Here is a 23276-nt window from a genome sequence, read left to right on the forward strand (position 1 = left end):
CAGTCAGCCACTAGTTTAAAGAAGTAAGATGTTATATCAGAATATTAATGAACAGTGTTATTTGAAAAAAATAACATGATATGTCAATACTAGAACTCATGGATTTTACAGTACTGGGCAATATTTCCACCATTTAAGATGCCCATAAAAAGTTTAAGAAACAATGCAAGGGAGGTTGTTTTTCTGAAATGACATGTGGACAGTAAAGCGGCTCCGTTCATCATGGCTACTCTGTCCTCTGTGGGATTAAACCGCCGTGGCGTGGCCTGGGAGAGACAGCTGTCGCGGAGACGGGGGGAAGCTATTCGCGGCGGGGAAGAGCGGCCGCGACCTCCGGCCCGGTTCCTCTGAACTCGGCGAGCCGAATTAAACGATGGCGCCTCTTTGAGTCCCGCCGAATTCCCCGCGCGCCCGCGCCCCATTGTGTCCGAGGTGCCCGTCGCTCAGGGGCGCCTTTCTCTACCGGGGGAAGCTAATGGAAACACGCGAAAGGCTCCGGTGACCGCTGACCCTCTTTGTCCTCACTACATCTCCACTGTAGAGCCAGGACAGCTGAGACCTGAAGTTACGCCAGAAGGAGCCGTTTCCCCGCCCAAATATGAACACTGCATTTTGTCTCCATTTTTTATCTGTACTTTTAATCAATATCCAGTTTTATTTCATGCTGCTACACTAGACTCTCATCCACTCACTCTTTCTCCCTCTCCCTCTCTTTTTCTCTCCCTCTCTCTCTCTCCCTAATATTAAGCGGATAGTGATATAAATGATTATATGTTTCTTTCTGAAAGGTTTGCATTCTATTGCTTTGTTCGACTTTTTCTCCTTTACTTTTTCTGTTTGTTTTTCTTGTGTGTGCGTCTTGGTATTTGTTGTTCTTTTCGATTTGGTGGTTTCTTCATTTTGCTGTGCCAAATGGCAGTATGTATTGTACAATAAAGGTTTGTTAAAACTCAACTCTCTCTCTCTCTCTCTCTCCCCCCTCTCCCTCTCTCTCTCTCTCTCTCTTTCCTCCCCCCCTCTCTCTCACTCTCTGTCTCTCTCTCTCTCTCCCCCCTCTCTCTCTCAGTGGAGGAGGACACAGAGGGGAGCTCGCGCTCGGGCCGGGACTCTCTGTCCATGGCCGCAGACCTGGCGCTGCCCGGCTCGTCGGAGAGGCAGGTGAACGGCGGCGGCCGGGCCAAGGAGGACAGGAAGAAGGAGAAGGGCGGGAAGGAGAGGAAGAAAGAAGAGAGGGACAAGGAGAAGGACAAGAGCAAAGCCAAGAAGGGCATGCTGAAGGGCCTGGGGGACATGTTCAGGTAAAGCCCAGCGCGCGTGCCTCTTCTCTGTCCTGCCCCCTCTTTCGTTTCTGAGGAGAACACGCGTCCCCCCCCCCCCCTCGCCCTGAGCCGCGGCTGCGCTCTCGCCCGGAGGAGAGCCCGGCACCTCGGCCTTTCGGCACGGGGATGTTTTTAATAAGAGCCCATGTTTTATTCACGCCTTGCGTGAGGCCTCGCACTAAACACACACGCGGCATGAGCACCGGCAGCAACCGCAGGCACGCGTCCGCCCAAATTAGCGTGCGTTTAATTGGCTGGCTTTCCTCTCCTGCTGGCCGGTCAGCGCGGGCGGGCTGCGTATCAACCGGGGCCGCCGCACGGAAGAGGTCAAGCGGCCACGGCAGGCGGTCCCGCCCACCCATGGCCCGGCCCCCTTGTCTGTCCCGCCCAATCAGAAGCTCCGTGGTGCGGCAGGATTCTGCCAGACGGGGCCCCTTCTCCCCGGAACGCGCCCCGGGCGGGAAAACAGGGGCTAAGCTGCGATTTTGAGGGCGCCGCGAACACCCCTCTCCGCACGGCTAATTGAACAGGGACCGGAGTTAATTATTTCGACGCTGCGTTCCTTCGGATACCGCATAAATTACGCGGGGCTGACGTGAGTCCCCTTCCCGCGGATTAGCGTAATGGGATTAGCTAGCGCACCGCGGGTACGCGGCCCCGCGACGAACGATAAAGATGACAAGTGCTCCAAGGTCGCGTTTGAGGAAGGCGGAGCCGTCCGCGCGATCCGCGCCCAGGCGGCGCGGACGAAGAACGCGCGGAGCGGAGCGATTACGCGAGTGCGAGGGGCCCTCGACGGGCCGCGGTTTTGAGGAGCTTGATGAGTAAACGCGAGGCGACGCGCGAGCCGCTGGCGGGTTTGATCGGTGCTGTCGGGTGTTTGATTTGGGCTCGGCGCGGAGAGGGAGACGATGTTTCTTCATTAGCCGTCCGCGTCGGCGGCGTTTGAAGGGACGCGGCGTTCGGCCGACGCTTTCTCCGGCCCGCCCGCTCCCAGACCTCTCCCCTCACGCACGCGAGTGCGGCTCACCGCCCGCAGCCCGCGCCGCTCTCTCAGTGAGATCACGCACATCACAAACGGGAGGGAACGGAGATGTATATAAATAGAGTGGAAATGGAAATAGAAAATGTGAGAAGAGGAAAGAGGTTATTTGTGAAAATGAAAAAATATAGAAGTACAGGGGGAAAGAGAGAAAGTGTGTGTGTGTGTGTGTACGCGCACACATACACATGCGTACACACGCGCTTTCTGAGAGGTTTGCAGAGAGAGGCGGAGAGATGCACCAGAGGAGAGAGGCGGGGGGTGGAGAGGAGGGGGGGGGTGGAGGGGGGGGGGAGGTGCATGCAGAGAATGTTCATTAAGCTCAGGCACACAGGAGGGTCCCGGCGGAGGCCTGCAGGCACTCCATTTCACTCTCGCTCACAGTTCTTAGACTCGCCGCGCCCATCGCCCACTAGCTCCCCCCCCCCTCCCCCGGGGGGGCCCGACCGGCACGGCACACCCCTCCGCACCATCGGAAAGACCGGCCCTCGTCTTCGTGACTCGAGGACTTTCGCCCCTCCTTGCTCCCCTCTCCCCCCGTCGGTCTCGGCGGACGTTCAAAGGCGTTCGCGGCGCCCCGCCATTTTGGCTCGTGTGCGCGTGCAGCCGAAGCCGGCCCGGCGGAGAAGGAGCCGGCGTGAGGGAGGAAGGAGAGGAGAACAAGAGCTCATTTCACAGTCCGCCGTGCCCAATCGCTGGAGACCGGCTCGCCGTGAAATAGCCCCCTGCCGCGCGCGCGCGTACGTACGGAAAACCACACGGCTTCGTACCGCGCGGCCGTTAGCAAATAAGCACGCTCGTTCTGTCCGTGGATATCCCTCGACTTCCGCTAAAACCGCGCCTGTGAGCGAGGGGTACAGTACAGTACAGTGACGTCAGTGTCGACTTAGCCTAATAGGCGGCCATTACGTGTCCCCGGGCCCTGTGTGAGTGAACATTAGCGTTAGCTTCCGATCTTATCTGATTGTTCAGATGAGCGCTGATCGCCCGAGGGCTTCGGGCATGTCGACGGGGCCAGGAGAGCGGGATGATGCCCTCTGGTTGGGATCTGAAGGCCAGACGGACATCTTTCTTCCTGCTTAATTAGCGACTGTTTTACCTTCGTTCGCCTCGCTGCCAAAATGCATTTGTGTGTATGTCAGTGTGGCTGTGTTTGGTGCAGACGTGTGTGTGTGTTTGGGTGGGGCATTGGGGTGGAGAAGGTGGGGGATGGGTCATTCTGGCTGCCTATTGTGTGTCTGAGCATATCTGTCGGTGTGCCTGCATAAATGTGTATGAGACTGTATGTCTATGTGCTTTTGTCTACACGTGGGTATGTGTGTGTGTGTATCTTTGTCTGTCTATGCTTGTATTTGTGTGTTGTGGGGACAAAGTCTGCACAATACATTTATTTGTGTAGATCATCTGTGTTTTGTGTGTGTATGTTGAATCACGCGCGTGCATGTGAGTGTGTGTGTGAGTGTGTGTGTGAGTGTGTGAGTGTGTGTGTGCTGGGCCGAGTGTGAGAGCAGTGTGGGCTCTAGGTGGTTACTGTGAGGAGCCCAGCGCGTAATGAGTGCACTGGAGTAAACTGGGGCACCACAGAGACCTGTCTGTCTCACACACACACACATACACACACACATACACACACACACACAACCACACACACACACGACACACACACACACCACACACACACACACACGTACACACACACACACAGCCAAGCCACACACACACACACACAGCCACACACACACACACACACAGCCACACACACATATCCACACACAAGTCACACACACACACACACACACAGCCACACACACACACACACACACACACACACAACAACAACATGCACACACACACAAACACACCTCACACACACACACACACACATACACACACACACACACACACACATACATACACACACACACACATACACACACACACACACACACACATACACACACACACAGACACACACACACACACACACGCACACACACACACACACACACACCACACACACACACACACACTCACACACACACACACACACACAGACACACACGCACACACACACACACACGCTACACCACTGGCGGGTGCGGGGGTGCGGTCTCTCGGTCAGCGTCCAAGGAGCCGCATTAAGGGGCTGTGTCAGTCGGCCCCTCCCGCCAATCTGATAAGTGGCATCATCTGACACCACAGAGCCCCGTGACAGCTGCTCCCCAGGGAGCCTCCGCAGGCGACACACTACGGGGGTGCGGCACCGCCCCCCCACCCCCTTCCGCACACGCGAACCCCTCCGCTTACGGACGGCCGCAGCGAGGACGGCCGCCTCTCGTTTCCCGCGGACGGATAATTGCGCGCGGTTTTCATCGTTAGCGCGCTACGCTAGCCGGGCGAGCTCGTGCCGCCGTGCGAGGTCATGACGTGACTGCAATTACCGGTGACAGGCGTGCTGACAGCTTCAAAACGCAGAGGAACCGAATGCGTTCCACGTATAAAACAGAGGCTTTCTACAGTACGAAGAGGTTTCTTTGTGTGAATCAACGACCATCTTAGGCATTACGTAGGTCTGAATGAAGAACCGATGATCTAGTAAACAACACGGGGCATCCCAACGGCATTCATCACAGTGTCACAGATACAATGCTTACGAAGCGCCGTGTCGATGCAGTGCATGCCAGGTGAGCCGCTGGCTGCTTGCGTCAATATTTGCGAAGGCTCCACGAGTGTGAGAAGTTACCCGTGGCTTTGTTCGTAACGCCAGTCTTCTTAATAATCCCTGTGATTTACAAACATAAAAAAACCAGGTTTACAAAAAACACACACACACCGTTAATAGCGTGTCATGACTGCCTCACGGAGCGTTCTGATCGTGATCAAAAGCCCAACTAAGCAGAAGAGACAGTGGAATCTGTCCGATAAGCATTATATGAGCACGCATCATATATTTTTTTTTTCCTTTCCTTTCCCTTTTCTTTCCCTTTTTTTCCCGGCCCTCTAAGCAGTCCCCTGCCATGCAGTCGATGTAGAGCCTCGCGCTTTACAAGGGGCACTCTGGGGCGAATTAGACTCGGGTGTGTGTGCCAAATACGTCTTGCATGCCCGATATTCTATTATCCCGCTGCCAATCATATTCCCACGGCACCGAGGAGTGTGTGGGGGGGGGGGGAGAGAATGGAGAAATGATTTTGAATAAAAAGCAGATTACGAATACGGCGGGAGTAATGACGGGATGGCGGGAAAGCGGCGTGCTGAAGTGGAGGGTTTCTTAATGTGTGAACGGCCGCGTGAGGGGCCGCGGCGCCTGACGTCCTCTTCGGAGAGGCCCGGTGGCGCAGTTAGCGGGGCTGCGCCCGGGCCGCGCGGTCGGGGGACGGTCACGATGCGAACGCCATCCGATCCGACGCTTCCCGTGTTTTTACGTCAGAACCCGATCGCCCGATTGCGTTTGGAACGATCGCCGCGGCACCGCGATTTAAGGCGGCGGCGTGGGGAGGGGGGGGGGGTGCGGAGCGCTAATTGAATCTGAACTCTCGTTGAAATGAAATCCGACACGCTGGCGTCTTCCGCGCCGCTGACCCGAACGTGACCGAACGCGCGTTGCCGTGACGACGCGGGCGAACTGGAGACGAAGCGCGTCGGCTGCCTTCTCCGGCCCGCTCTGCGGTGCCTCAGAGTATTCACCGAGGACCCCTCCGCCTTCGTCTTCCTCGCCGCTGCTCCTCGTTCATACATAACGCCGGGCATCTTAATTGCATTTCTGTTCCCCAAAGCATTTACATCATCGTTTTTTACCGCTCTGTAAGACTGTGTCACTGATAAACTGCTTTTCTGCTTATTTTCACTGGAAATGGAGTTATTTGCATATTGCTTTGAACATTCCATTATTTCTTTCGTTCACAGGGCTAAGGAAGCGCAAAACTAATGAAAGGAAGGGAAAGGAAAAGTAGGGCAGTTTTGAATGTTTTTTCTCAACCTTTTGATCCCGACTTCTCTTGGTCACGGCATAAACTTCGCAGTTCGCAGAGCATCATAAGTTGACCTTGTGAAAACATTTTTTTCCGCACGTTTTGGTGCTCTGTTAAAATGCACGCAAGAAGCGGAGTTGAGCAAAACAAGTTTATTTACCGTTTGGTTTATTTGAAATGGATGAGCAGTTTTAACTGTGCAATGCGCTTCATTTCCCCCCCCCCGTCATCTGGGTATCGTTTCCTGCAGTAGCGGTGAATAAACACCGTCTTCACTGTTTTGTCTTACACAATGAACCGTAAACAAGTGATTATTTACCTGTTAAACGCTTTAAAGACTATGAAGTGTGGAGCCGTGATTCATATTTAATGGCCTGGATAATGCACGTGTGTCTAATAGTGAATCACTTCCACCAGAGACGAGTGACCTCGACCGTTAGCATCTCACACTTTAGAAGTGGATAGGTTTGAGCGGCACTGGGGACGCCGTTTCCCGCTAATTCTCATCAAATCGCCACGTCGACCTTTTGCGTTCGTTGGCGGACGCGTCGGCCGGTATTCGCGGGCTCGCCCGGCGCGGAGACGGTTTGTGTCAGAGGGAGAAAATTGCCTGTGTGCAGTATCAATCAGGGGCTGAGTCGCGCCGCGCCTCGCTCAAAGCCCGCCAATTAAAGCCCAGGACCCACTTTACGCTCTCCCAGCCGGCGACGCGCGCTCTGCGCCTCGCCTTTCTTTCTTTCCCCATCCCTCCCTCTCTCCCTCTCTCTCCCCCTCTCTCACTCTCTCTCTCTCTCCCCTCTCTCTCTCTCTCTCTCTCTCTCTCTCTCCCCCTCCTCTCTCTCTCTCGATCTGTTTTTCTTTCTGTGAAGGTGTCAAGAATCGTTTTTTTTTTTTTTTTCTGAGCCTCGCTGGGGATTTTTTTTTTTGGTAGATGTCGTGGTGCAAGTTTAATTGGGCCTTTTCTGGCATCTGATTGGAGGGAGAAAAAGAGGCAGAATCATTTTTTTCTGATGGAGCCCCACCCCCCGCCCCCCTCCCCCCCCCCACACGAGTGTGCAAGCCAGGCTGGGCTTGTCAGGGAGTAAACAGCAGAGCTCTGAGCTGCTGATCCCACAATCCCCAGTTCACTTCCCTGCCCTGTGCAGAACACTGAAGCAGAGCCCTTCTGACACGGACAGCACCTCCACAGACTACCAATCGACTACCACAGGCTGCCCCCCCACCCCACCGCCCACCCCGCCAACCCTGCCATCCCTGCCGTCATCTCTCTGATCTTCCGTTTTCCCTCCACTGCCCCCGGGTTTGTGAGAAGGAAAGCCCCGCCTCCTCCTGTCCTTATTCTGATGGGCTGGAGGTGGGGGGGGGGGGGAGTATTACGGATCAGGGGTTCTATTCTGGGTGTCCGTTCCAAAATGACAGTGCGGCGCAGACATCGCAGATCGCGGCTCGACGCGCGGAAGAGCAGCCCTTCACCTTCGCCATCTTGGCCCGCCTCTTCCCGCCTTACCGAACGGCGCTTAGCGTGCAATTTTTCGTTGCGTCGACGTGCTGTTCGTTACCCGGTTATCCTAGCTCGCGTTCCTTATGAAAAATTACATCTGATTAAAAACAAATTATCACAACATTGTTGAATTTTAAATACTTCATTTTGTCTTAAACCACATTTTATCCCCCACGTGTCATAAATAAGGAAGAGAAAGGAAGTGTGGATTTCGCAGCTTTGAATATGTCATTGTTCTTAAAACAGTTTTTTTGTTCATATTCATATTCAAATTCTTTTTACAAAATTGAATAAACAGGATATTGCATTGTTTTGATAGATACCGTCATAACAGTGTAATTTTTAACAGAATTAGCCGCAATCCCGTCCTCATTGGATATAGGGCTGGGGTATATGTGAGTCTTGGGCCTTTGTGAAGGATTGCGGTAGTGAAACACTCCATTAAGCATTCAGCATATAATAATGTAACTAGGTCACATCGCACTGCTCCTCACCCCTCCTGCAGCTCCTCCCACCTCCTCAGCCCCGCTCCGTGTCCCCCCCCCCAGCTCTGCTCGTGCTCTGCCTCTCCGGTTCTCCTCGCAAAGTGAGCGGGAAGCAGTGGGCCTTGCGGTCGACGATGCGCTTTCATTTATTTATTTATTTTATTTTATTTTTTGATGATGTGCGAGTCTCTTTGTTTTTCTCTTCTGCCAGTAAAACTGCTTCGGCATGCCCTCCCTTCTCTCTCTCTCTCTCCCTCCCTCTCGTTCTCCTCTGTCTATCTTATTCCCTCTGAAGGCGTTCTACCTCTATCTCCCTCTCTCTCACTCTTCCTCTCTTTCCCCCTCGCCACTCTCTCTCCCCTCCATTTCCTTGATTTTGGTTTTTAGAAAATGGTTGTGATTGCCACTGCTAATATACCCATCTCTTCCTTTGTCTTCCTTATGATAATTTGGGGTTCTGGTGCTGCATGAATATGCAACAGTGTTTTATTAATACTCTAATAATAATTACACGATCCCGTAAAATCTCTATACAGAACTTTTGTTTGCCGCATTTATTCCATACACACACGCAAAATCGCACACGCAGGCATGCCACACACACACACACACACGCACAAACACACCGATCCCCGTGATTTATAAGGAACATTAAAAGCTGTCATGTTTCTCAATGGTCGTCTTTTGTATTATGGTCTGGTGAAATATGGCTCTCTGCGTATTTGCACTGATTCATGCCTTCCTTGCCTGCGCGGCCTGAGAACGCCCTGGATCAGAGCAGCTGTTTTAATCTGCGCTCTGATTGCACCGCCGGCCGCTCGCCGCCTCAGCGCGTCGCGGCGCATTCGCCGACGCACCCGCGCTCCGCCCAGCGGCGGATCTGCTGGGGAGCCGCTTCCTGCGCCCAGACTCCGCAGCCCGCAGGACCTGTTTATTTGTTTAAAACGTCCGAATTTCAATAAGGAACGAAATTCGGGGAAAAAAACACACTCAGTGGGGTCTGAAGTGGGGAGCCGCTGTTGTTTTTGAGGCTGTGGGGGTGGATACCCGAAAGAAAGGCCACCAGCGTAGAATGGCCCCGGGCCAAGTGCTCCTCCACAGGGTTGTGTTTGTCCCAACGCTCACTGGAGCAATACCAAATACCACAGAGGAGGAAAAGAATGTTAAAAGTCGGCTACTTAGTAAAGCTTTTGCGACGATTTATAGATGTGACGCATTGCTGAGGAGCAAAAAAGAGATAACTTTAATAAAGAGATAACTTTAATAAAGGTAATGGAGGAAAGTACAGCCCCGTGCTTTGGCAGTTATTCACTGCCACTGCTGTCAGAATGAAATGAGGGCCAGGCTGAAATGTGGACGAGCCGTACGAGAAGCGGGGTGTTCGTGACCCGCGCGGGACCCCAAAAAAAAAAAGAAACGGCGCGCGCCCGCTGATTTCCGGGGCGCGGTAGGGGGGAGGGGCCGGGCGCGCTCTGGTGTGAAAGCTCGCTCTCAGCTCTCGGCTGTGTGAATCTCGCGCGTTGGCGAAGGCCCCCTCGGAGCGCCGCCTTAACGGCATGAATACATTCATAACGCGCCTCGGCGCGGCGCACGTGTGCTGCTACTGTTAGCCCGCCGCACCCGCCCTTTTACTTCCTTCATTTATTTATTTATTTATTTATTTATTTATTTATTTATTTATTCACCCCGGCGTTGCCGAAAGAACAGCGGTGATGTTCCTCTCGACGGCGGCCCTTCATCTTGTTTTATTTTATTTTATTTTATTCCGTTTTATTTATTTATTTATTTTTGCAACCTTAGGCGGGAAACCGCTTCCGTGCATTCAAAGCAACAAAAAACAAAAAAAAAGAAAAGATAGCGAGAAAGCGGTTCGAGAGCAAGCGTCTGAGAGCGCCGGCGCTCTCCCGGGTGACGCCACCCTGGCGGGATGTTGCCGCCGAGCTGTCAGGTGCGCGGCGGGGCCTGTTTAATCTGGGTGCGACAGCGAGACGCTGACTGACGTTGGGAGCGGCGGGTAATGAGATCCGCGGGGAGGGCGCAATCGGCAGGCTGCGGCGGATAACCTCGCCGTTAAAAGTCGCCGCGGCGCATTTCGAAAAAGCGCTCGCGGGTAGTCCCGGGCAACGGCGGTCGTGTTCCCATTAACACCGGTTAGCGATGCGCGGGGTCAGCCGCCGTGGCTGCTCGCAGACCCCTCTCCCCGGAAATGCTGGAGCCCCCCCCCCAGCCCCGTATTCACAGCGTGTGCCCCGCCCGCGGGAGCACAGCACGTTCCCTTTTATTCTTTTACCGTTACTGCGCGAGCAGAAACGGGGCGAACTCTCTCTCTCCGTAACGAGGCGTTATTAAATTTACGCGCTCCCGTCTGGGAGTGGCGGCAGCGCGACCGCGCCCGCAGATTCTGCCTTCGATACGGAAGCCGGCGCGGCGGTATTGATTGCCTGTGGAAAACAACGACGTCGCCGGTTTATACAACTGCATTATTTGCATGAATTATTTAAATTCGCCCGCGCACTTTCCAACATTTATAGGAAACGGTTGTTTCGGAGGAGGTGAGGCTATTTATTTTCCCGGGCCTGCGACGAACGGGGGCCTGCAGGAGGCCCGGCCCGGCGGAGATGGGTATTAACTCTCAGGTCTGCCGAGCGGAAACCCTAATGATACAGCTTGCCCCTGAAATTATGTTCTCAGAGATGTCTGGGATTGATAGATACTGCATGGCAAATGACAACTCCGGGCCCGTCGGAGAGAGAGAGTTTTCACAAACGACGTCGCGAATGGTTCAGATCTCACCGGATTGTCAACGTGTCGCGTGGTTCCGTTCCGCCTCCCCCCGGTAACTCGAGGCGGGAGGAGGTGAATATCGACGATGTTTTGATTTATTTATATAACACGTAAATAGAACGATCTCTCTGTTGAAGTACCAGCAGCTCACTGAATAGACTGCGCTGTATCGAAACACAGTCGTCTTTGTTGTCAGTTAGATATCTTAGTTACTTTGAGGCTTTAATGTGGCTTTTATAAAAATGATTGATTTTGGAGCCATTTGTTGATTTTTATTTTTTTTATTAAGGTCAGGCAAAGGTTAAAAAATATAATTCTATTCCCTGACTTCCTGTTTCCTGTCATCTGACATATACTGATGTCCTTCATCAGGTGCTGTGTTTTCAATTGCTACTCAGTAAATCAATAAATAACATACATGGTAATTGTAGGTGTGGAACCTTGGCAACGATTCCAAATTTTTTCGGATAATTCATGTTTGAGAAGAGCAACTGGGGACATTTCAACAGACAGTGCTGGTGTCTCCCACATTCCCCACAACTTGAGGTTATAATTTTCACCCTCATATTTCACATTAAGCACAACTGCATAAAACTCATTTGACCCCTACATTAGCCCAGCACAACAGCAGCATAAAGTCACATGACATATTACGCATGTTGCAATACCAAATGTAATGTATTTCTCCCTGTTGCAGGCTGTGGTAGTTGAGCTATGTCGTCGGTTTTAGGGCACATTAGTTTAAGCAGATTTTGTTGTGCTGATGCATTTATAGCAACATATAATAGACAAGCTGCCCTTTTGGCCTGGCATCTGGAGCAGTGATTCAGGGGTGTGGGTTGTTGGTTTGGTGTAGGCTTGCATTGCCACTTCCCTTACTTTTCTCACTTGTGGTTTTTTTTTTTTGGTAATTATGCTTCCTAAATACTGTTACTGGTGTGAAATTACAGGGCATGTTTGTGTAGGCCACATCAAAGCGGTGCAGTTATCATCTCACCAGGTGTGCGTGCGTGTGGCGAAGGCTGATGCGGTGGCCAGTTGGCATACTGCATGTTTGTTCCGGAACACATGCTTGGTAACTGCTATTGTAACTGCGTTTGTGCTTGAACTGGGGTTTTTCGTAAAATGCAGAACACTTGGGCCTGAGGTAGACTAGGCTTGCTTTGTGGTGATGTGAATGACACCCTACATCCGTAACAAAATGATGTCATTGTCTCAGTGAGGCGGGCTTCCATAAAAGGTCAGACTTGGCGCTAAAACTGGGACTCCCCTCCCAGGTCAGTGACGATGTTCATACAGTGTACCCTTGCTCTTCAGAAGGTAATATGCATCAAGGCACAGATTGGATAGATAGATATTCATAGCATTAGTAGATGCATGTATTTGTATCCTGGTGATATTTAGCCAGTGAATATCTCTCACTGATTCTCCATTGCAGCTTTGCGCCTGAATAGCGATAGCCTCTTTGTGAAATCCCTGTTCAGGGGAGTGGCGAGCATCATTTCTCAGTGCGCAGGGTTGGACAGGCGATTACAGGCGTTCGCTAGGTTGTCCTCTATTTTATTGCTTCGCTGCCAGTGGCGATATCCTTTCCCATTCTCTAAGAAAGGCTTTGTTCTCCAGCCTGTGTTGTGCCTCGGTCTCCTGTCTGCATGAACGTTGCCGCGGTGACGGAAGCAGCGTGTACCCTCACGCGCGTGTGTGAAAGGCGCTCATGTAAAACACAAGCCGGGCGGCGAATTTCCCCCTCGCTTTTCTCAAGTGCGTTTAAAATGGATCGAGATCAATGGGGGGCTCGATTCAGTGGGACGGCTAACGCGAGCGGCCCTTTTGTCATACATTACGCCGCGCGCACTCAGAAGGAACATTAAGTGCAGTGTACAGATTGCATGTTTAACAGGGAGACATGGTATGGAGACCTCTGAAGGAAATCTCCAGTCTGAGTAGGTGCCATTCAATTGCAGTCTAAAAATACCAACCCTGTGAATTAAGCTCGTTCTCATCTGAATAATGTTATGACAGACTTCCAAGCCACGTTCGGCACTCCAGTTACCAAGGGAGCCGCTTGCTTGTTCACCCCTGGTTTTGTGAAGTGTTCAGTGTAGCACAGAGAGATGGAGGAGTTGACCCTCTTATCCTTCGGGGCACATGACAACCAATCAATCGCTCATTATTATCAGTCGCAGTCAAACACACCTGTCAGTGGCCTCTCTGATCCGTGTCTGAAGCATGTACAGCTTGGAATCTACCGCATCGGTGAAGAGAGCTAGTGATTGGCTGAAATGACTGAAACAGATCTAAGAATTTATATGATTGGCTGGAGCACAGACCTGGGGGGTTTGTATTACCCTGTCCTATGTATCATCTGGGTGCTTGTAATCATCAAAATATCTTTCATTACAATAACAGGTAATGAAATATCACTGCAACACTCGCTGTTGAAAATGTATCTTAAATCCCTTCACTCATGTAATGGTCTTGGCACATTCCTACAGCAATGGATCAAGCTTATGTGTTTGCTCCAATACATTTGAACAATCAGAACATGCACTGAAAATAATGCTTTCCAGTGTGAGTGAAAAATAATTTTAAAAAATCACAAAATTCAGGGCTAATAGGAGAAAGCTGGAATATGATTCCCTGAACCCTGGAAACTAATTCATACAGGACAAAATAGAAATGAGTGAGCATTGGTAAACACTGAATGGACTGGTATATGTGGCAATTGCAGTTTATCAGGACGGACACGCAGTATGTGTATCAGCTGCAGCTGCCAGTTAACATGTTAATTTGAAATGCATAGCGTGTCTTTTTTTGACACAATTAATACACTTTCCTGTAATTCCAGTTTCCATCAAGCGTGTATGTTGTGATTTGAATAATTACCTAACCTTACATGTGTACTGGAAGGGATTATGATGATGAGTACCAATAATCAGAAAGGGCCTTTGAACTGAAAATTTAAATTTGTACATTTGTGTTTTGTTTACAAGCCTGATATGTAAATAACACCTGCCATATGTAGAAGTAAGGGTGGACAAAAAATATATCCACAGCGGTGTCCTCTGGGCTGTCAATCTGTCAAATCTGTTAGCCTAGCCCAATCTGTGGTTGTCCTGGATACTGGAATATGCATGTGTATACTTGTGGCTTTTGTACTGAACATTAAGCTACAAATTTACTTCACCAATTTTGTATTTGTTAAACATTGTACTACTATTTTTAAAAAGCTCATTCTTTCTTCATTTTATCTATAAAACGGTATCACTAACTTTCTTACTTTCTGCTTCACAAATTACAGAACATTACAGGCATTTAGCAGAGGCTCTTATCCAGAGAGACTTGCACAACTTTTACACAGCATTTATATTGCATTTATTTACACAGCTGAATATAATGAAGCAATTCAGGTTAAGTACCTTGCTCAAGGGGTACAATGGCAGCGTCCTACCCAGGAATCGAACCTGTGACCTTTTCAGGTTACAAGACCAGTTCCTTACCCATTGTACTACACTACCGCCCACAAATGCCCCCTTTCTTTTCTGAATGCTGTAAAAACAAAAAGTAGTTTTAATAAATTTCTTGCTGCTTTGGCCGTTCTGCACTATGCACAATTGGGGTATCTAGTGAGAAGTTAGCTGGCTTGCAAATTTATTTGAATTAATTGACATGAACTTAAATTAGCATTAGTTCTTTTGTAATTGCATGAGCAAACCAGCCATTGGAAAATACAGTTGGCCTATACTAGCTAGGCAAGTTTGTTAGATATTATTATGAAAAAACAAAAAGTAAGGGTTTCGCAGAATGGCTAAGTAATATTTATTTTGCTTTATAAGGACATTACCTAGCGATATTATCACAGAAAACACCCACTGTATGTTTAGCTTGCATTGCCAAATAAATTAGGCTGAGAGACACATTCAAAAATATGAATGTTGTGAGGTGTTTCTTTAATATGGCGTTTCATAGCTTAATGCTAACGATAATAATGTCGAAGCCTAAGCCAAGAGAGAGGGTTGTGCTGCAGGCACAGACTACTGCTGGCATGTCGGAGCTAAAGTGAGTTAAGTAGGAGAATTTAAGAAATTCTGGCTCCGCTCTCCTGTCAAAATGCTAATCAGCGTTGCGTGCAGTCGGGAACTCCCACCTACTTATCTAATCAATGGAGCAACTGAAGGCCACCCAACAGGAATGCAGTAATCTCAGACAGTCGGTTTTTTCCTACACTGTGTTCATCCAGTTCTAAGGGAATTTACTGGCACTGCCCGGGGCTTTAATGCCTCACAGTTTGGAAGCTCGAGACAGAAAAATCATCCTCCCTGAGCGTCCAGATTACCGATGTGTACACTGCTGTGAAGAGATGCTTTGTCTGGCCAAACTCTGTGGAAGTTAACATCATCAGACATCATAGTATAGGTCAGAAAAATTGAACATCATTGTATAGGTCAGCGTCAATTACAGACCTTGGATTTGGCTTTTTTTGGTATTAGCCAAGATGCTATTAAACAATATTGCTTCATTTGGATTATACATTTTCAGTGTTTTCTTTGTCTACTTTATATGAGGACTTCTGTTGAATTAACCATGTGATTAACTACACATTTTCTCACTGTCTGACAGCCAAAGTCCAGTACCAAAATTTGTTTAGAGACACAATACAATAGGGTGTCAGCGGGATACAATGGGCAAAGCTTGCTAGCTGTTCGCCATTTACATGTGTATGCCGGTAAATGATCAGAGCATTTAACCTCCCTGTGGGGAACAACCCATTTTGATGTCAATCCTTCCCCACATACTCCACCCCCCACCCCACCCCACCCCACCCCACGCCAGCACCACCACTGTCCTGTCCACCTTCCTGCCTTTTGCCTTCACGCAGGCACTGTGAAGCACCATTTCGTGTTGGGCTTCTAGCAGACGGCCACATCGCTGCGTGTGAAACGGGAGAACTGCGGACAGTGGCTCGTCATCACCGTGACAGAAATTATGCAGCCATCCATTTTCACGTCCGAGGGAGAAAGTTGAGCAAGTTTGAACTTCTTGTGACGTGCCCAGCATTGTCGCTTTTAAAATGAGGAGGAGGCATATTTCTAAGGCAGTTAATGAAAAGTCCTTGAGGTGCTGTGGGAAGCTGTCGCCCGCTGCAGTGATAGATGGCCCCTTCTCATCATTAGGGCAGGAGTAGCAGCTTTTTTACTTTTCAGGCTGTACTCGAGCCATTTGTTGATTAATTAATCAGGTAATGCACGGTGTCTCCGCTACAATGCTTTTGGGTTTTCCCCTGCTGCTTATTTTACCATGATCTCTTAGCAGACCCAACTGCATTCAAAAGATTGTGGTCCCACCACAGCAATAAGCGAAAGAAAAGCAATTCATTGAGTGGGCTGTTTTTAATTTAAAGTGAAACTGGGAACGTATTGGTCAAGGCTTTCCCATTTCATGAATATGTTCGGTTCGGGAAGCTTCATTCAGACTTGTCTCAAAAATAAGGCTTGAATTGAGTTTGTACCCTGGAAACTCTTAACTCTTTAGTGAACCTTCGCTCAAAAAAATGAACAGAAGCCCCTGAAGCAGAAGGCAAGGTAGAGCACAACTGAGATGGAGGAGGTTGTCTCTTCTAATGTCCTCCACTCTTCCCGGTTCGGCAAATGAAATGAGATTTCTTTTTTTTAAATAGTCAATGTGGATTTTCATAATCGATTTCAGCGTGTGCGGTGTGCAAATTGACATGTCGTGCGTGAGCCGAACGATCGATGAATATCCCAGCTCCTGTACAATTACTTGCGTTTGATTCTCGACTGAATTCCCTTCTGTTTGTGCTCCAAAACACACCGCTACCGCTTTTTTTTTTTCATTAAAGTGTTGTGATTAGATGCATTTGCTTTAAATCCCTGCTCGAAAGGAGCAGTACGCATGCATTTGTAATGAAGCGGGGTACGCTTTCAACTGCATTACATTACATTCCGTTCATTTAGCAGACTGGAGTGACTTAGACTGTGGGAGAGTCAGAACCGCGCTCACCTGATTAATTTGAGCAGTCATCAGACCTAGCCAACAACATTCCCAGACCAGCAAGTAAAGCACTAAAGCAAATGAACCGTAATAACCCAGAACCACAGCGCAATTTCTAAATAGCTACAGAGTACATCCATAGCATGCCCCGAGAAGAGAAGCATAAAACCATTAAAATACTGCACAAAAGGTGGGAGACCTACAGTATGGGGTAGGCATTGGAACCAAAACGCAGTCTGAGGCAGTGGACCTTCGCACACTTGTAGCTTGTGTCGGAAAATATCCAATGATTCTGCTGTCCTGACCACTGCAGGAAGTTAGCTTCACTGTTGTGGGACCAGTACAGACGGGCATCGTGACTTTGAGAAGCGACCGCGCACGGAGGGGAGAGCCAGTTGTCTCAAGGTCGTGTAATGAGGACAGCTGACCTTGGCAAGGAGCATGCTGTATGACTGCATCCTCTTGCTGTTAAATTGCCAGCTCAGGTCCTCCTGGTATGATGGTACAGGGTATTAGGTAACCAGTACTTCAGTGGACTTCATACTCCAGATTTCTCCCATTAGCTCTGGGTTTTGTGTTTTTTATTTCTTATTATTTTTCATTCACACCAGCAGGCACTATTTCAAGTGCTTATTTTGATTGCTAAAATGTATTGGAGCAAACACATCAGTTTGATTCATTGCTGTAGAAATGTGCCAAGACCATTACATGAGTGAAGGGATTTAAGATATATTTGCAGCACCGAGTGTTGCAGTGATATTACATTACCTGTTGTTGTATTGCAAGATATTTTGATGATTAAAAATGGTAAAAAAGAAAAAAAAAGAGGCCTGTTGCCAGATTTCACTTCTGGCTTCTGCCAGACAACACTCCGGCCTGTTTCCTGTGCAGTTCGCCGAACACCAGAGGTGGAAATTCCACTATTTTCGCCATTATTTTGTTCCAATCACCTGTATTTGCTAATTAGCACAATTCTTCAGGCAGGAGGTAGAACTAATTAGTGAAATGAGCTGGCTGAGTTCAGGGGTGGAGGAAACACGTGGCAGGACCTTTACTTTCTGGCCGCTGGACTTTCCGTCTGTGCCGAACACCCCATGCAGCTGGCTGAGTCACGCTGGTAGCTGGAAGAGACAGAGACTGTCTTGGTAGGAAGTGCTCAGAGTGCAGTCCTCTACAGCCAGCGGTGCCTGTGCATCTTCATTACCTCACTGGGAGAGTGTGGTGGGGACACCTATGCTGTCATCCCCCCCCTACTGAGGTAACTACCCATCTAGGTCAGAGATGAGACTAGACCTCAGCCGGCTGTGCTGATGGATATGGATTCAATTTATATTAATCAGAGCGGGTGAGAGAGCAGCTTAGTCATTACAGCAGAAGGCCCCCCCAGACACACACACACTCACATGCACACACACACACACACATCGTTTTCCAGCCCTTCTCAGACGGACGGCGGCACCGCCGCTCGTTTGCGTGTCATGATTTATGACGCGTTACGCGCTGCGGACGCTCGTCCCCGTTCCCCGGCGGGGTTACTCTCGCACCCCCGCATGCTCTCATCGGATTTACGGGCCCCCCCGCGTCATCCCGCCGTTAAAATGTAAGGTTCGCGCACTCAGGAGGAAAGTGTAAATAACTCTGGGGCACGCTCCTTCGTAAAACTACCTTTTTTCCCTGTTAATCTTCTTTTTTTTTTGCCTCGTTGGAACAGAATCGTAACCGCTTAGCGCTCCCATGGCTGCCTATGAGCGATGGGAAGATCGGGACATACCTTTGTGTCATGCGCTACCTCATTGGTTTGATGGGGCAACCTTCGAACGTGTTTGAATCATGGCCGTCGTTACTACAGTAACCTTCTGTGACTGGGAAATGAAAGTGATCGCTTATTGAGAGCTGATGATGGTCTAAATGTGGTTGTTTGTGTAGTTAACGTACCAGCGGACCCGCGTGAGTTGACTGCGTGCGCCTGAAAAATGCAAATGCGTATTTAATTGTAACGGCATTTACTCGGCTGAATTCTGTTGCGAGGTATTTACGATGGCGGGGTTCGAGGGCACGGGATTGGCCATTCGGCTGTACCGCGCCCGGAGATCATTTTCTCTCCTCCTCTTGATGTGCGCCGCAGGTTTGGCAAGCACCGCAAGGACGAGAGGCCGGGAGACAGAGTGGAGCGCAGGGGGTCCGGCAAGCTGAAGAGCGAGGAGGCGCAGGTGTCCGAGGAGGAGACCCTGCGGATGAGGCTGGAACAGGAGAGGTGAGGCGCGCCGAGAGCTTCTCCATTAGGGGGGACAGGGGGGCGGGGGGGGGGGGTGGCGCGACGCGGCCGTCCAGGAAATTAGCAAACGGTCTAATTAAACAAAATGGGGCAGAAATTCTGGGAAAGCATTAGGATGTCAATTTGTAAATGTCAGGCCTTTTTATTACAGTATATTTAATTGATCATTTGTAGATTGTTTTTTTGCCGTTGTGCGGTAATGGGCTCGGCGTCTCCGGCTGCCCCCGGCTGATTGGGCGCCGATCTCTGCGTAACGGGGGGGGAGCTCGCGCCGGTGTTCGGCCCGTTTTATTTCTCCACGGTACGTTTGAGTTTAAGGGAAGAGCGCGTTCCCTCCTTTAATTTCGCCCACTTGTTTTCCCCCCACTCCGCTTTCCCGGGGCACACTCGTTCGGGGCACACCCCCTTTTTAGCGCTAGCGCCCGGGGCGACAGAGCGGGGCGCGGTGCAGCCGGATGAGCACGGAGAGGGACCCGCTCCGGCTTTTTGTTCAGACTGCGGCGGCGGTATGGCACAGACAGGCCTTGCAGTGACGGTGGGCGCTGCCGGCAGGCTGGCCAATGGAACCGGCCTCCACAATGACACGCGCGTCCTCTGTAGCGCGGCGAGCGTGTGCAGTTCCTGGCATGTGACCCAACACATTTCAGCCCCTCCTTCCCCCCCCCGACACGCTTGTTCCTTCCACGGGCTTTCTTCCTTTGTGTGTTCGCCGGGCGTCTGCGGACGAGAGGAACGAGGAGGAGGAGGAGGAGGAGGAGGAGGAGGAAAGGCGAGGAAATAAGTAGAAAATGTTAAATGCGTTTTGCATAAGCTGTCCCGTCTTTGTTTGTCTGGATCCTCTCTTGCATAGAAATTTCATTTCTGCCCTCATTTGTCTCCGTTCTGCATGCCTGAGCCCACCTATTCTTGCTGGTTAAAAAAGGGCTCGCGTTTTTAAAAACCCCGTCGTTCAGCTCCACATCAGTTCCTTTACCGCCCTCTTTAAAAGCCTCCTGAGGGAAAGCGGCTCTGGTAGCGGTGAGCGTAAGTCAGCGGTGAGCCACCCGGAACTCAGCGCCTCCCGTTTCACAAAGGAGCAGAGGTACACATCCTAAAATCAACTGCAGGGGTAATTTGAGCAAATGTTACGTGCTCAGATACAGATTCGGTGGTAGTGTGCTTAATGCAACGTGGTTGGTTCTTCCTTAAAGCAGACGTGCTAACTGATTAGCTAGACCACATTGGCCAGGCCATTCCAGGGGTATTTAACCAGTGTTCATTACAAATCTGCACATATGGTGATGAAAGCCAACATAAGCCCAGGAGAAACAGTGCAAATCTGGGATGGGAGGCTAACAGAATGTAGCATCGCAGATGTTCTACACACTGGCTAGTATATTCGCTTCTGTGTGCCTATCAGAGCTTGGTCTCTGTTGAATCTCAAGTGTTCTGATTTGCTAAATCAGTGCAGACATTAATGAATTGGTGTTGCTGAAGACAGTTAACCTGGCAGTGCAGAAAACACTAGAATGTCCAAGTACTGTAAGTAAATTAGGAAGTTATAAAAGGAGTACATGCTGTATCTCATTGGCCATCGACTGTGTATGAGACGGAGAGTGTATATGTGCTGCATTTATTTGAATAAATTATTCCAGAGAGAGAGCTGGTCATTCCGTGGTACTGCATGTTAAAACATTATAGAGTTACTCCACCTCTGTTTTTAGTGTTGGTGCTGTGTATCCAAATCCCCATTGAACTCTTGTACCTGAACCCCCCGCCCCCCTCACCCCCCATTGCTGGCTCTTCGTCGCCACCCTCGGCTCGTTCGACCCTCTGCCCGAGTCGCCGACGCGGCAGCGGCGATAAACCGCGCCCTCGGGCAGGCGCATCGTACGCGGTCGCGCCGCCGGCAGGTTGATGAAAGGCCGGTCATCGGCGGCGTCTGTTTGCGCCGTAGCCTTCCTCAGACTCGCGAACGGCCGCGGCCTGGCCGTCGGTCTCCCGGGGGCGTCTCTGAGAGCGGAGCGCGCTCGCACGTCTGCGTGCCTGCTCGCCGCCGCCGCCGCCATTAAAGGGCCGCCTTCTACGCTCGCGGGCCCCCCCCCCACCCCCCCACGGGCCACGCGCCTGGGCTGAAAGGGTTGTCTTTGATGGCGCGTGGCGGGGTCGGGGTGGGTGGGGGCAGTGGGGGGGGCGTACGCGCGCTGTCAGTCAGCGGGGCGAGGGAGCGGGGAGCGCGTGCATTATTCCCTTTCGCTCTCCACTCGGTCTCGGATTTAGCTCGTCTTGTACCGCGGGCGCCACGGAGACCGTCAGACGAGTCCCGTCTGTCCGTCTGCCCACCTCCGCAAATTAGGGACCGTGAACTGAAAAGGTGGTGGGGGGGGGGGGAGGGGGGGCGGAGGGGGAGTGGGGGGGGCGGGCGACACAGTCGCGTCTTTCGCTTATCTTTCAGGCTGCTGAGTGGGCCCCAATCTGTGCCTCGCACCCCTTCGCCTCTCACCTCTTCCTGCTGTAAAAATAGACGTCCATTAGGGCTCTGTTTCCTCTTGTTTGTTCAGAATACCGCTGAGCTGCGAAAACAAGGCGACCCTCGCTCCTGCGGGGGCTCGCGGTCCGAACGCGGTCAGGAGCGACGCCTTGCAGAAGCCGACCGGAGGGAGCGACGGCCTGTCATGTGATGAATGTTGTTTGCGTTCGAGTTGTTTATCCGATTTGGGCGTACGCCGTCGTTCTCGTTCTCTTAATCACTTGTAAACAGCATAAATATTGCATTCGCTTTTAATCTTAAGCGTAATTATTAATCGTGTTGGTTCTTCGTACGGAATAATTTGGGTGTTCGAAAAACATTCTGTTTTTTTTTAAAAGTTTATTTGCATTCCTTTTTTGTTTCCGTGCCTTTTATAACGTCTGAAATAATTAGCGCGGACAATTAGAGCAGAGATCAAAAGGAGTGATTGTGAGGCTGATTATATTGGTAATTATATTGATGGTCTGCACGGAGTTAAATGTAATTGCGTGTGGCCTTCAGACGGTTTGATTAAATGGCACTGCACTCAGGCTAACAATAACGGTCGCAGCTTCACAACTGAAATATTCAAACATGCTCAGAACAGCTGCTCAATAGCTATGCCCCCCCCCCCCCCAAAAAAAACAAAAAACTTTCATGACCGAAAAATGTTTTGTTTCCAAGAATGCTGTTTACGACTGCACTTGTAATCCAAAATAATTGATAAAGTTGTCAAAATGGATCAGACAATTATGTGACATCGTAGTTTGAAAAAAAAAAAAAGGAAACAGCCCTTTTGTTTATCTCTGTTGAAATCCCCGTTTAATATACAGATGCGCACAAAGCAAGGTTTTGAGTTCGGATTTGTCAGCGAATGTTTAAAGGTATCACAGACTGCCCCGCCCCTCCCTCCGACGCCCATTAAACGCCCGGAGAGGCGCGTGGAAAGAGGAGCGTCAGCGCCATGGAGTCAGAACGGGCTACGGCAGAGGCCCGCGTTAACAGCCCTGTGTACGCGGCGTTAAGAGGAAGGAGCGCAGGCCAGCGCACGCTCGTGAGCACTGCCCCACACTCAAACACCATTCCGTCAACTGAGAAAAGTGAAGAATAAAAAATAAAAACAGGAAGTGAAGCAACGGTTGGTTTATCCACTCGATAAATCTTTCCCTAGCTCGTATCTCTGTGTTTTTCGAGGCCCTAGGTTTCAGACACCGCGTTACACTTCAGCGCCTAGCCTTGTTTTACATTCTCTAAATTGAAATCGAAAAATAAAAAAAAGGAAGCGGGGGAGAAAAACGCCAAACGGTCCGTCCTCTTCGTAAACGTTTTTATTTAATTTTCTATGGTTTTTATGAGCCCTGGGTTTTTTTTTCTCCGTTTCCATTTCCCCCGGGCCTGT

The 23276-nt window shown here is 50.3% G+C and overlaps 1 protein-coding gene across 7 annotated transcripts in view; it reads left to right on the plus strand.

Annotated features, from left to right (window-relative positions):
- Positions 1-23276, plus strand: part of pard3aa (par-3 family cell polarity regulator alpha, a) — a 383309-nt gene that overhangs the window by 275079 nt on the left and 84954 nt on the right. For all 7 annotated transcript variants that reach the window (XM_064332355.1, XM_064332358.1, XM_064332352.1 and 4 more), the window contains 2 exons: positions 1067-1298; positions 19240-19368. In XM_064332355.1, coding sequence (XP_064188425.1) covers positions 1067-1298; positions 19240-19368 — 361 coding nt within the window. The remainder of the gene's footprint in view (positions 1-1066; positions 1299-19239; positions 19369-23276) is intronic.

This window comes from Anguilla rostrata, chromosome 4 (assembly GCF_018555375.3).
Source record: "Anguilla rostrata isolate EN2019 chromosome 4, ASM1855537v3, whole genome shotgun sequence".
NCBI classification, from domain to species: domain Eukaryota; kingdom Metazoa; phylum Chordata; class Actinopteri; order Anguilliformes; family Anguillidae; genus Anguilla; species Anguilla rostrata.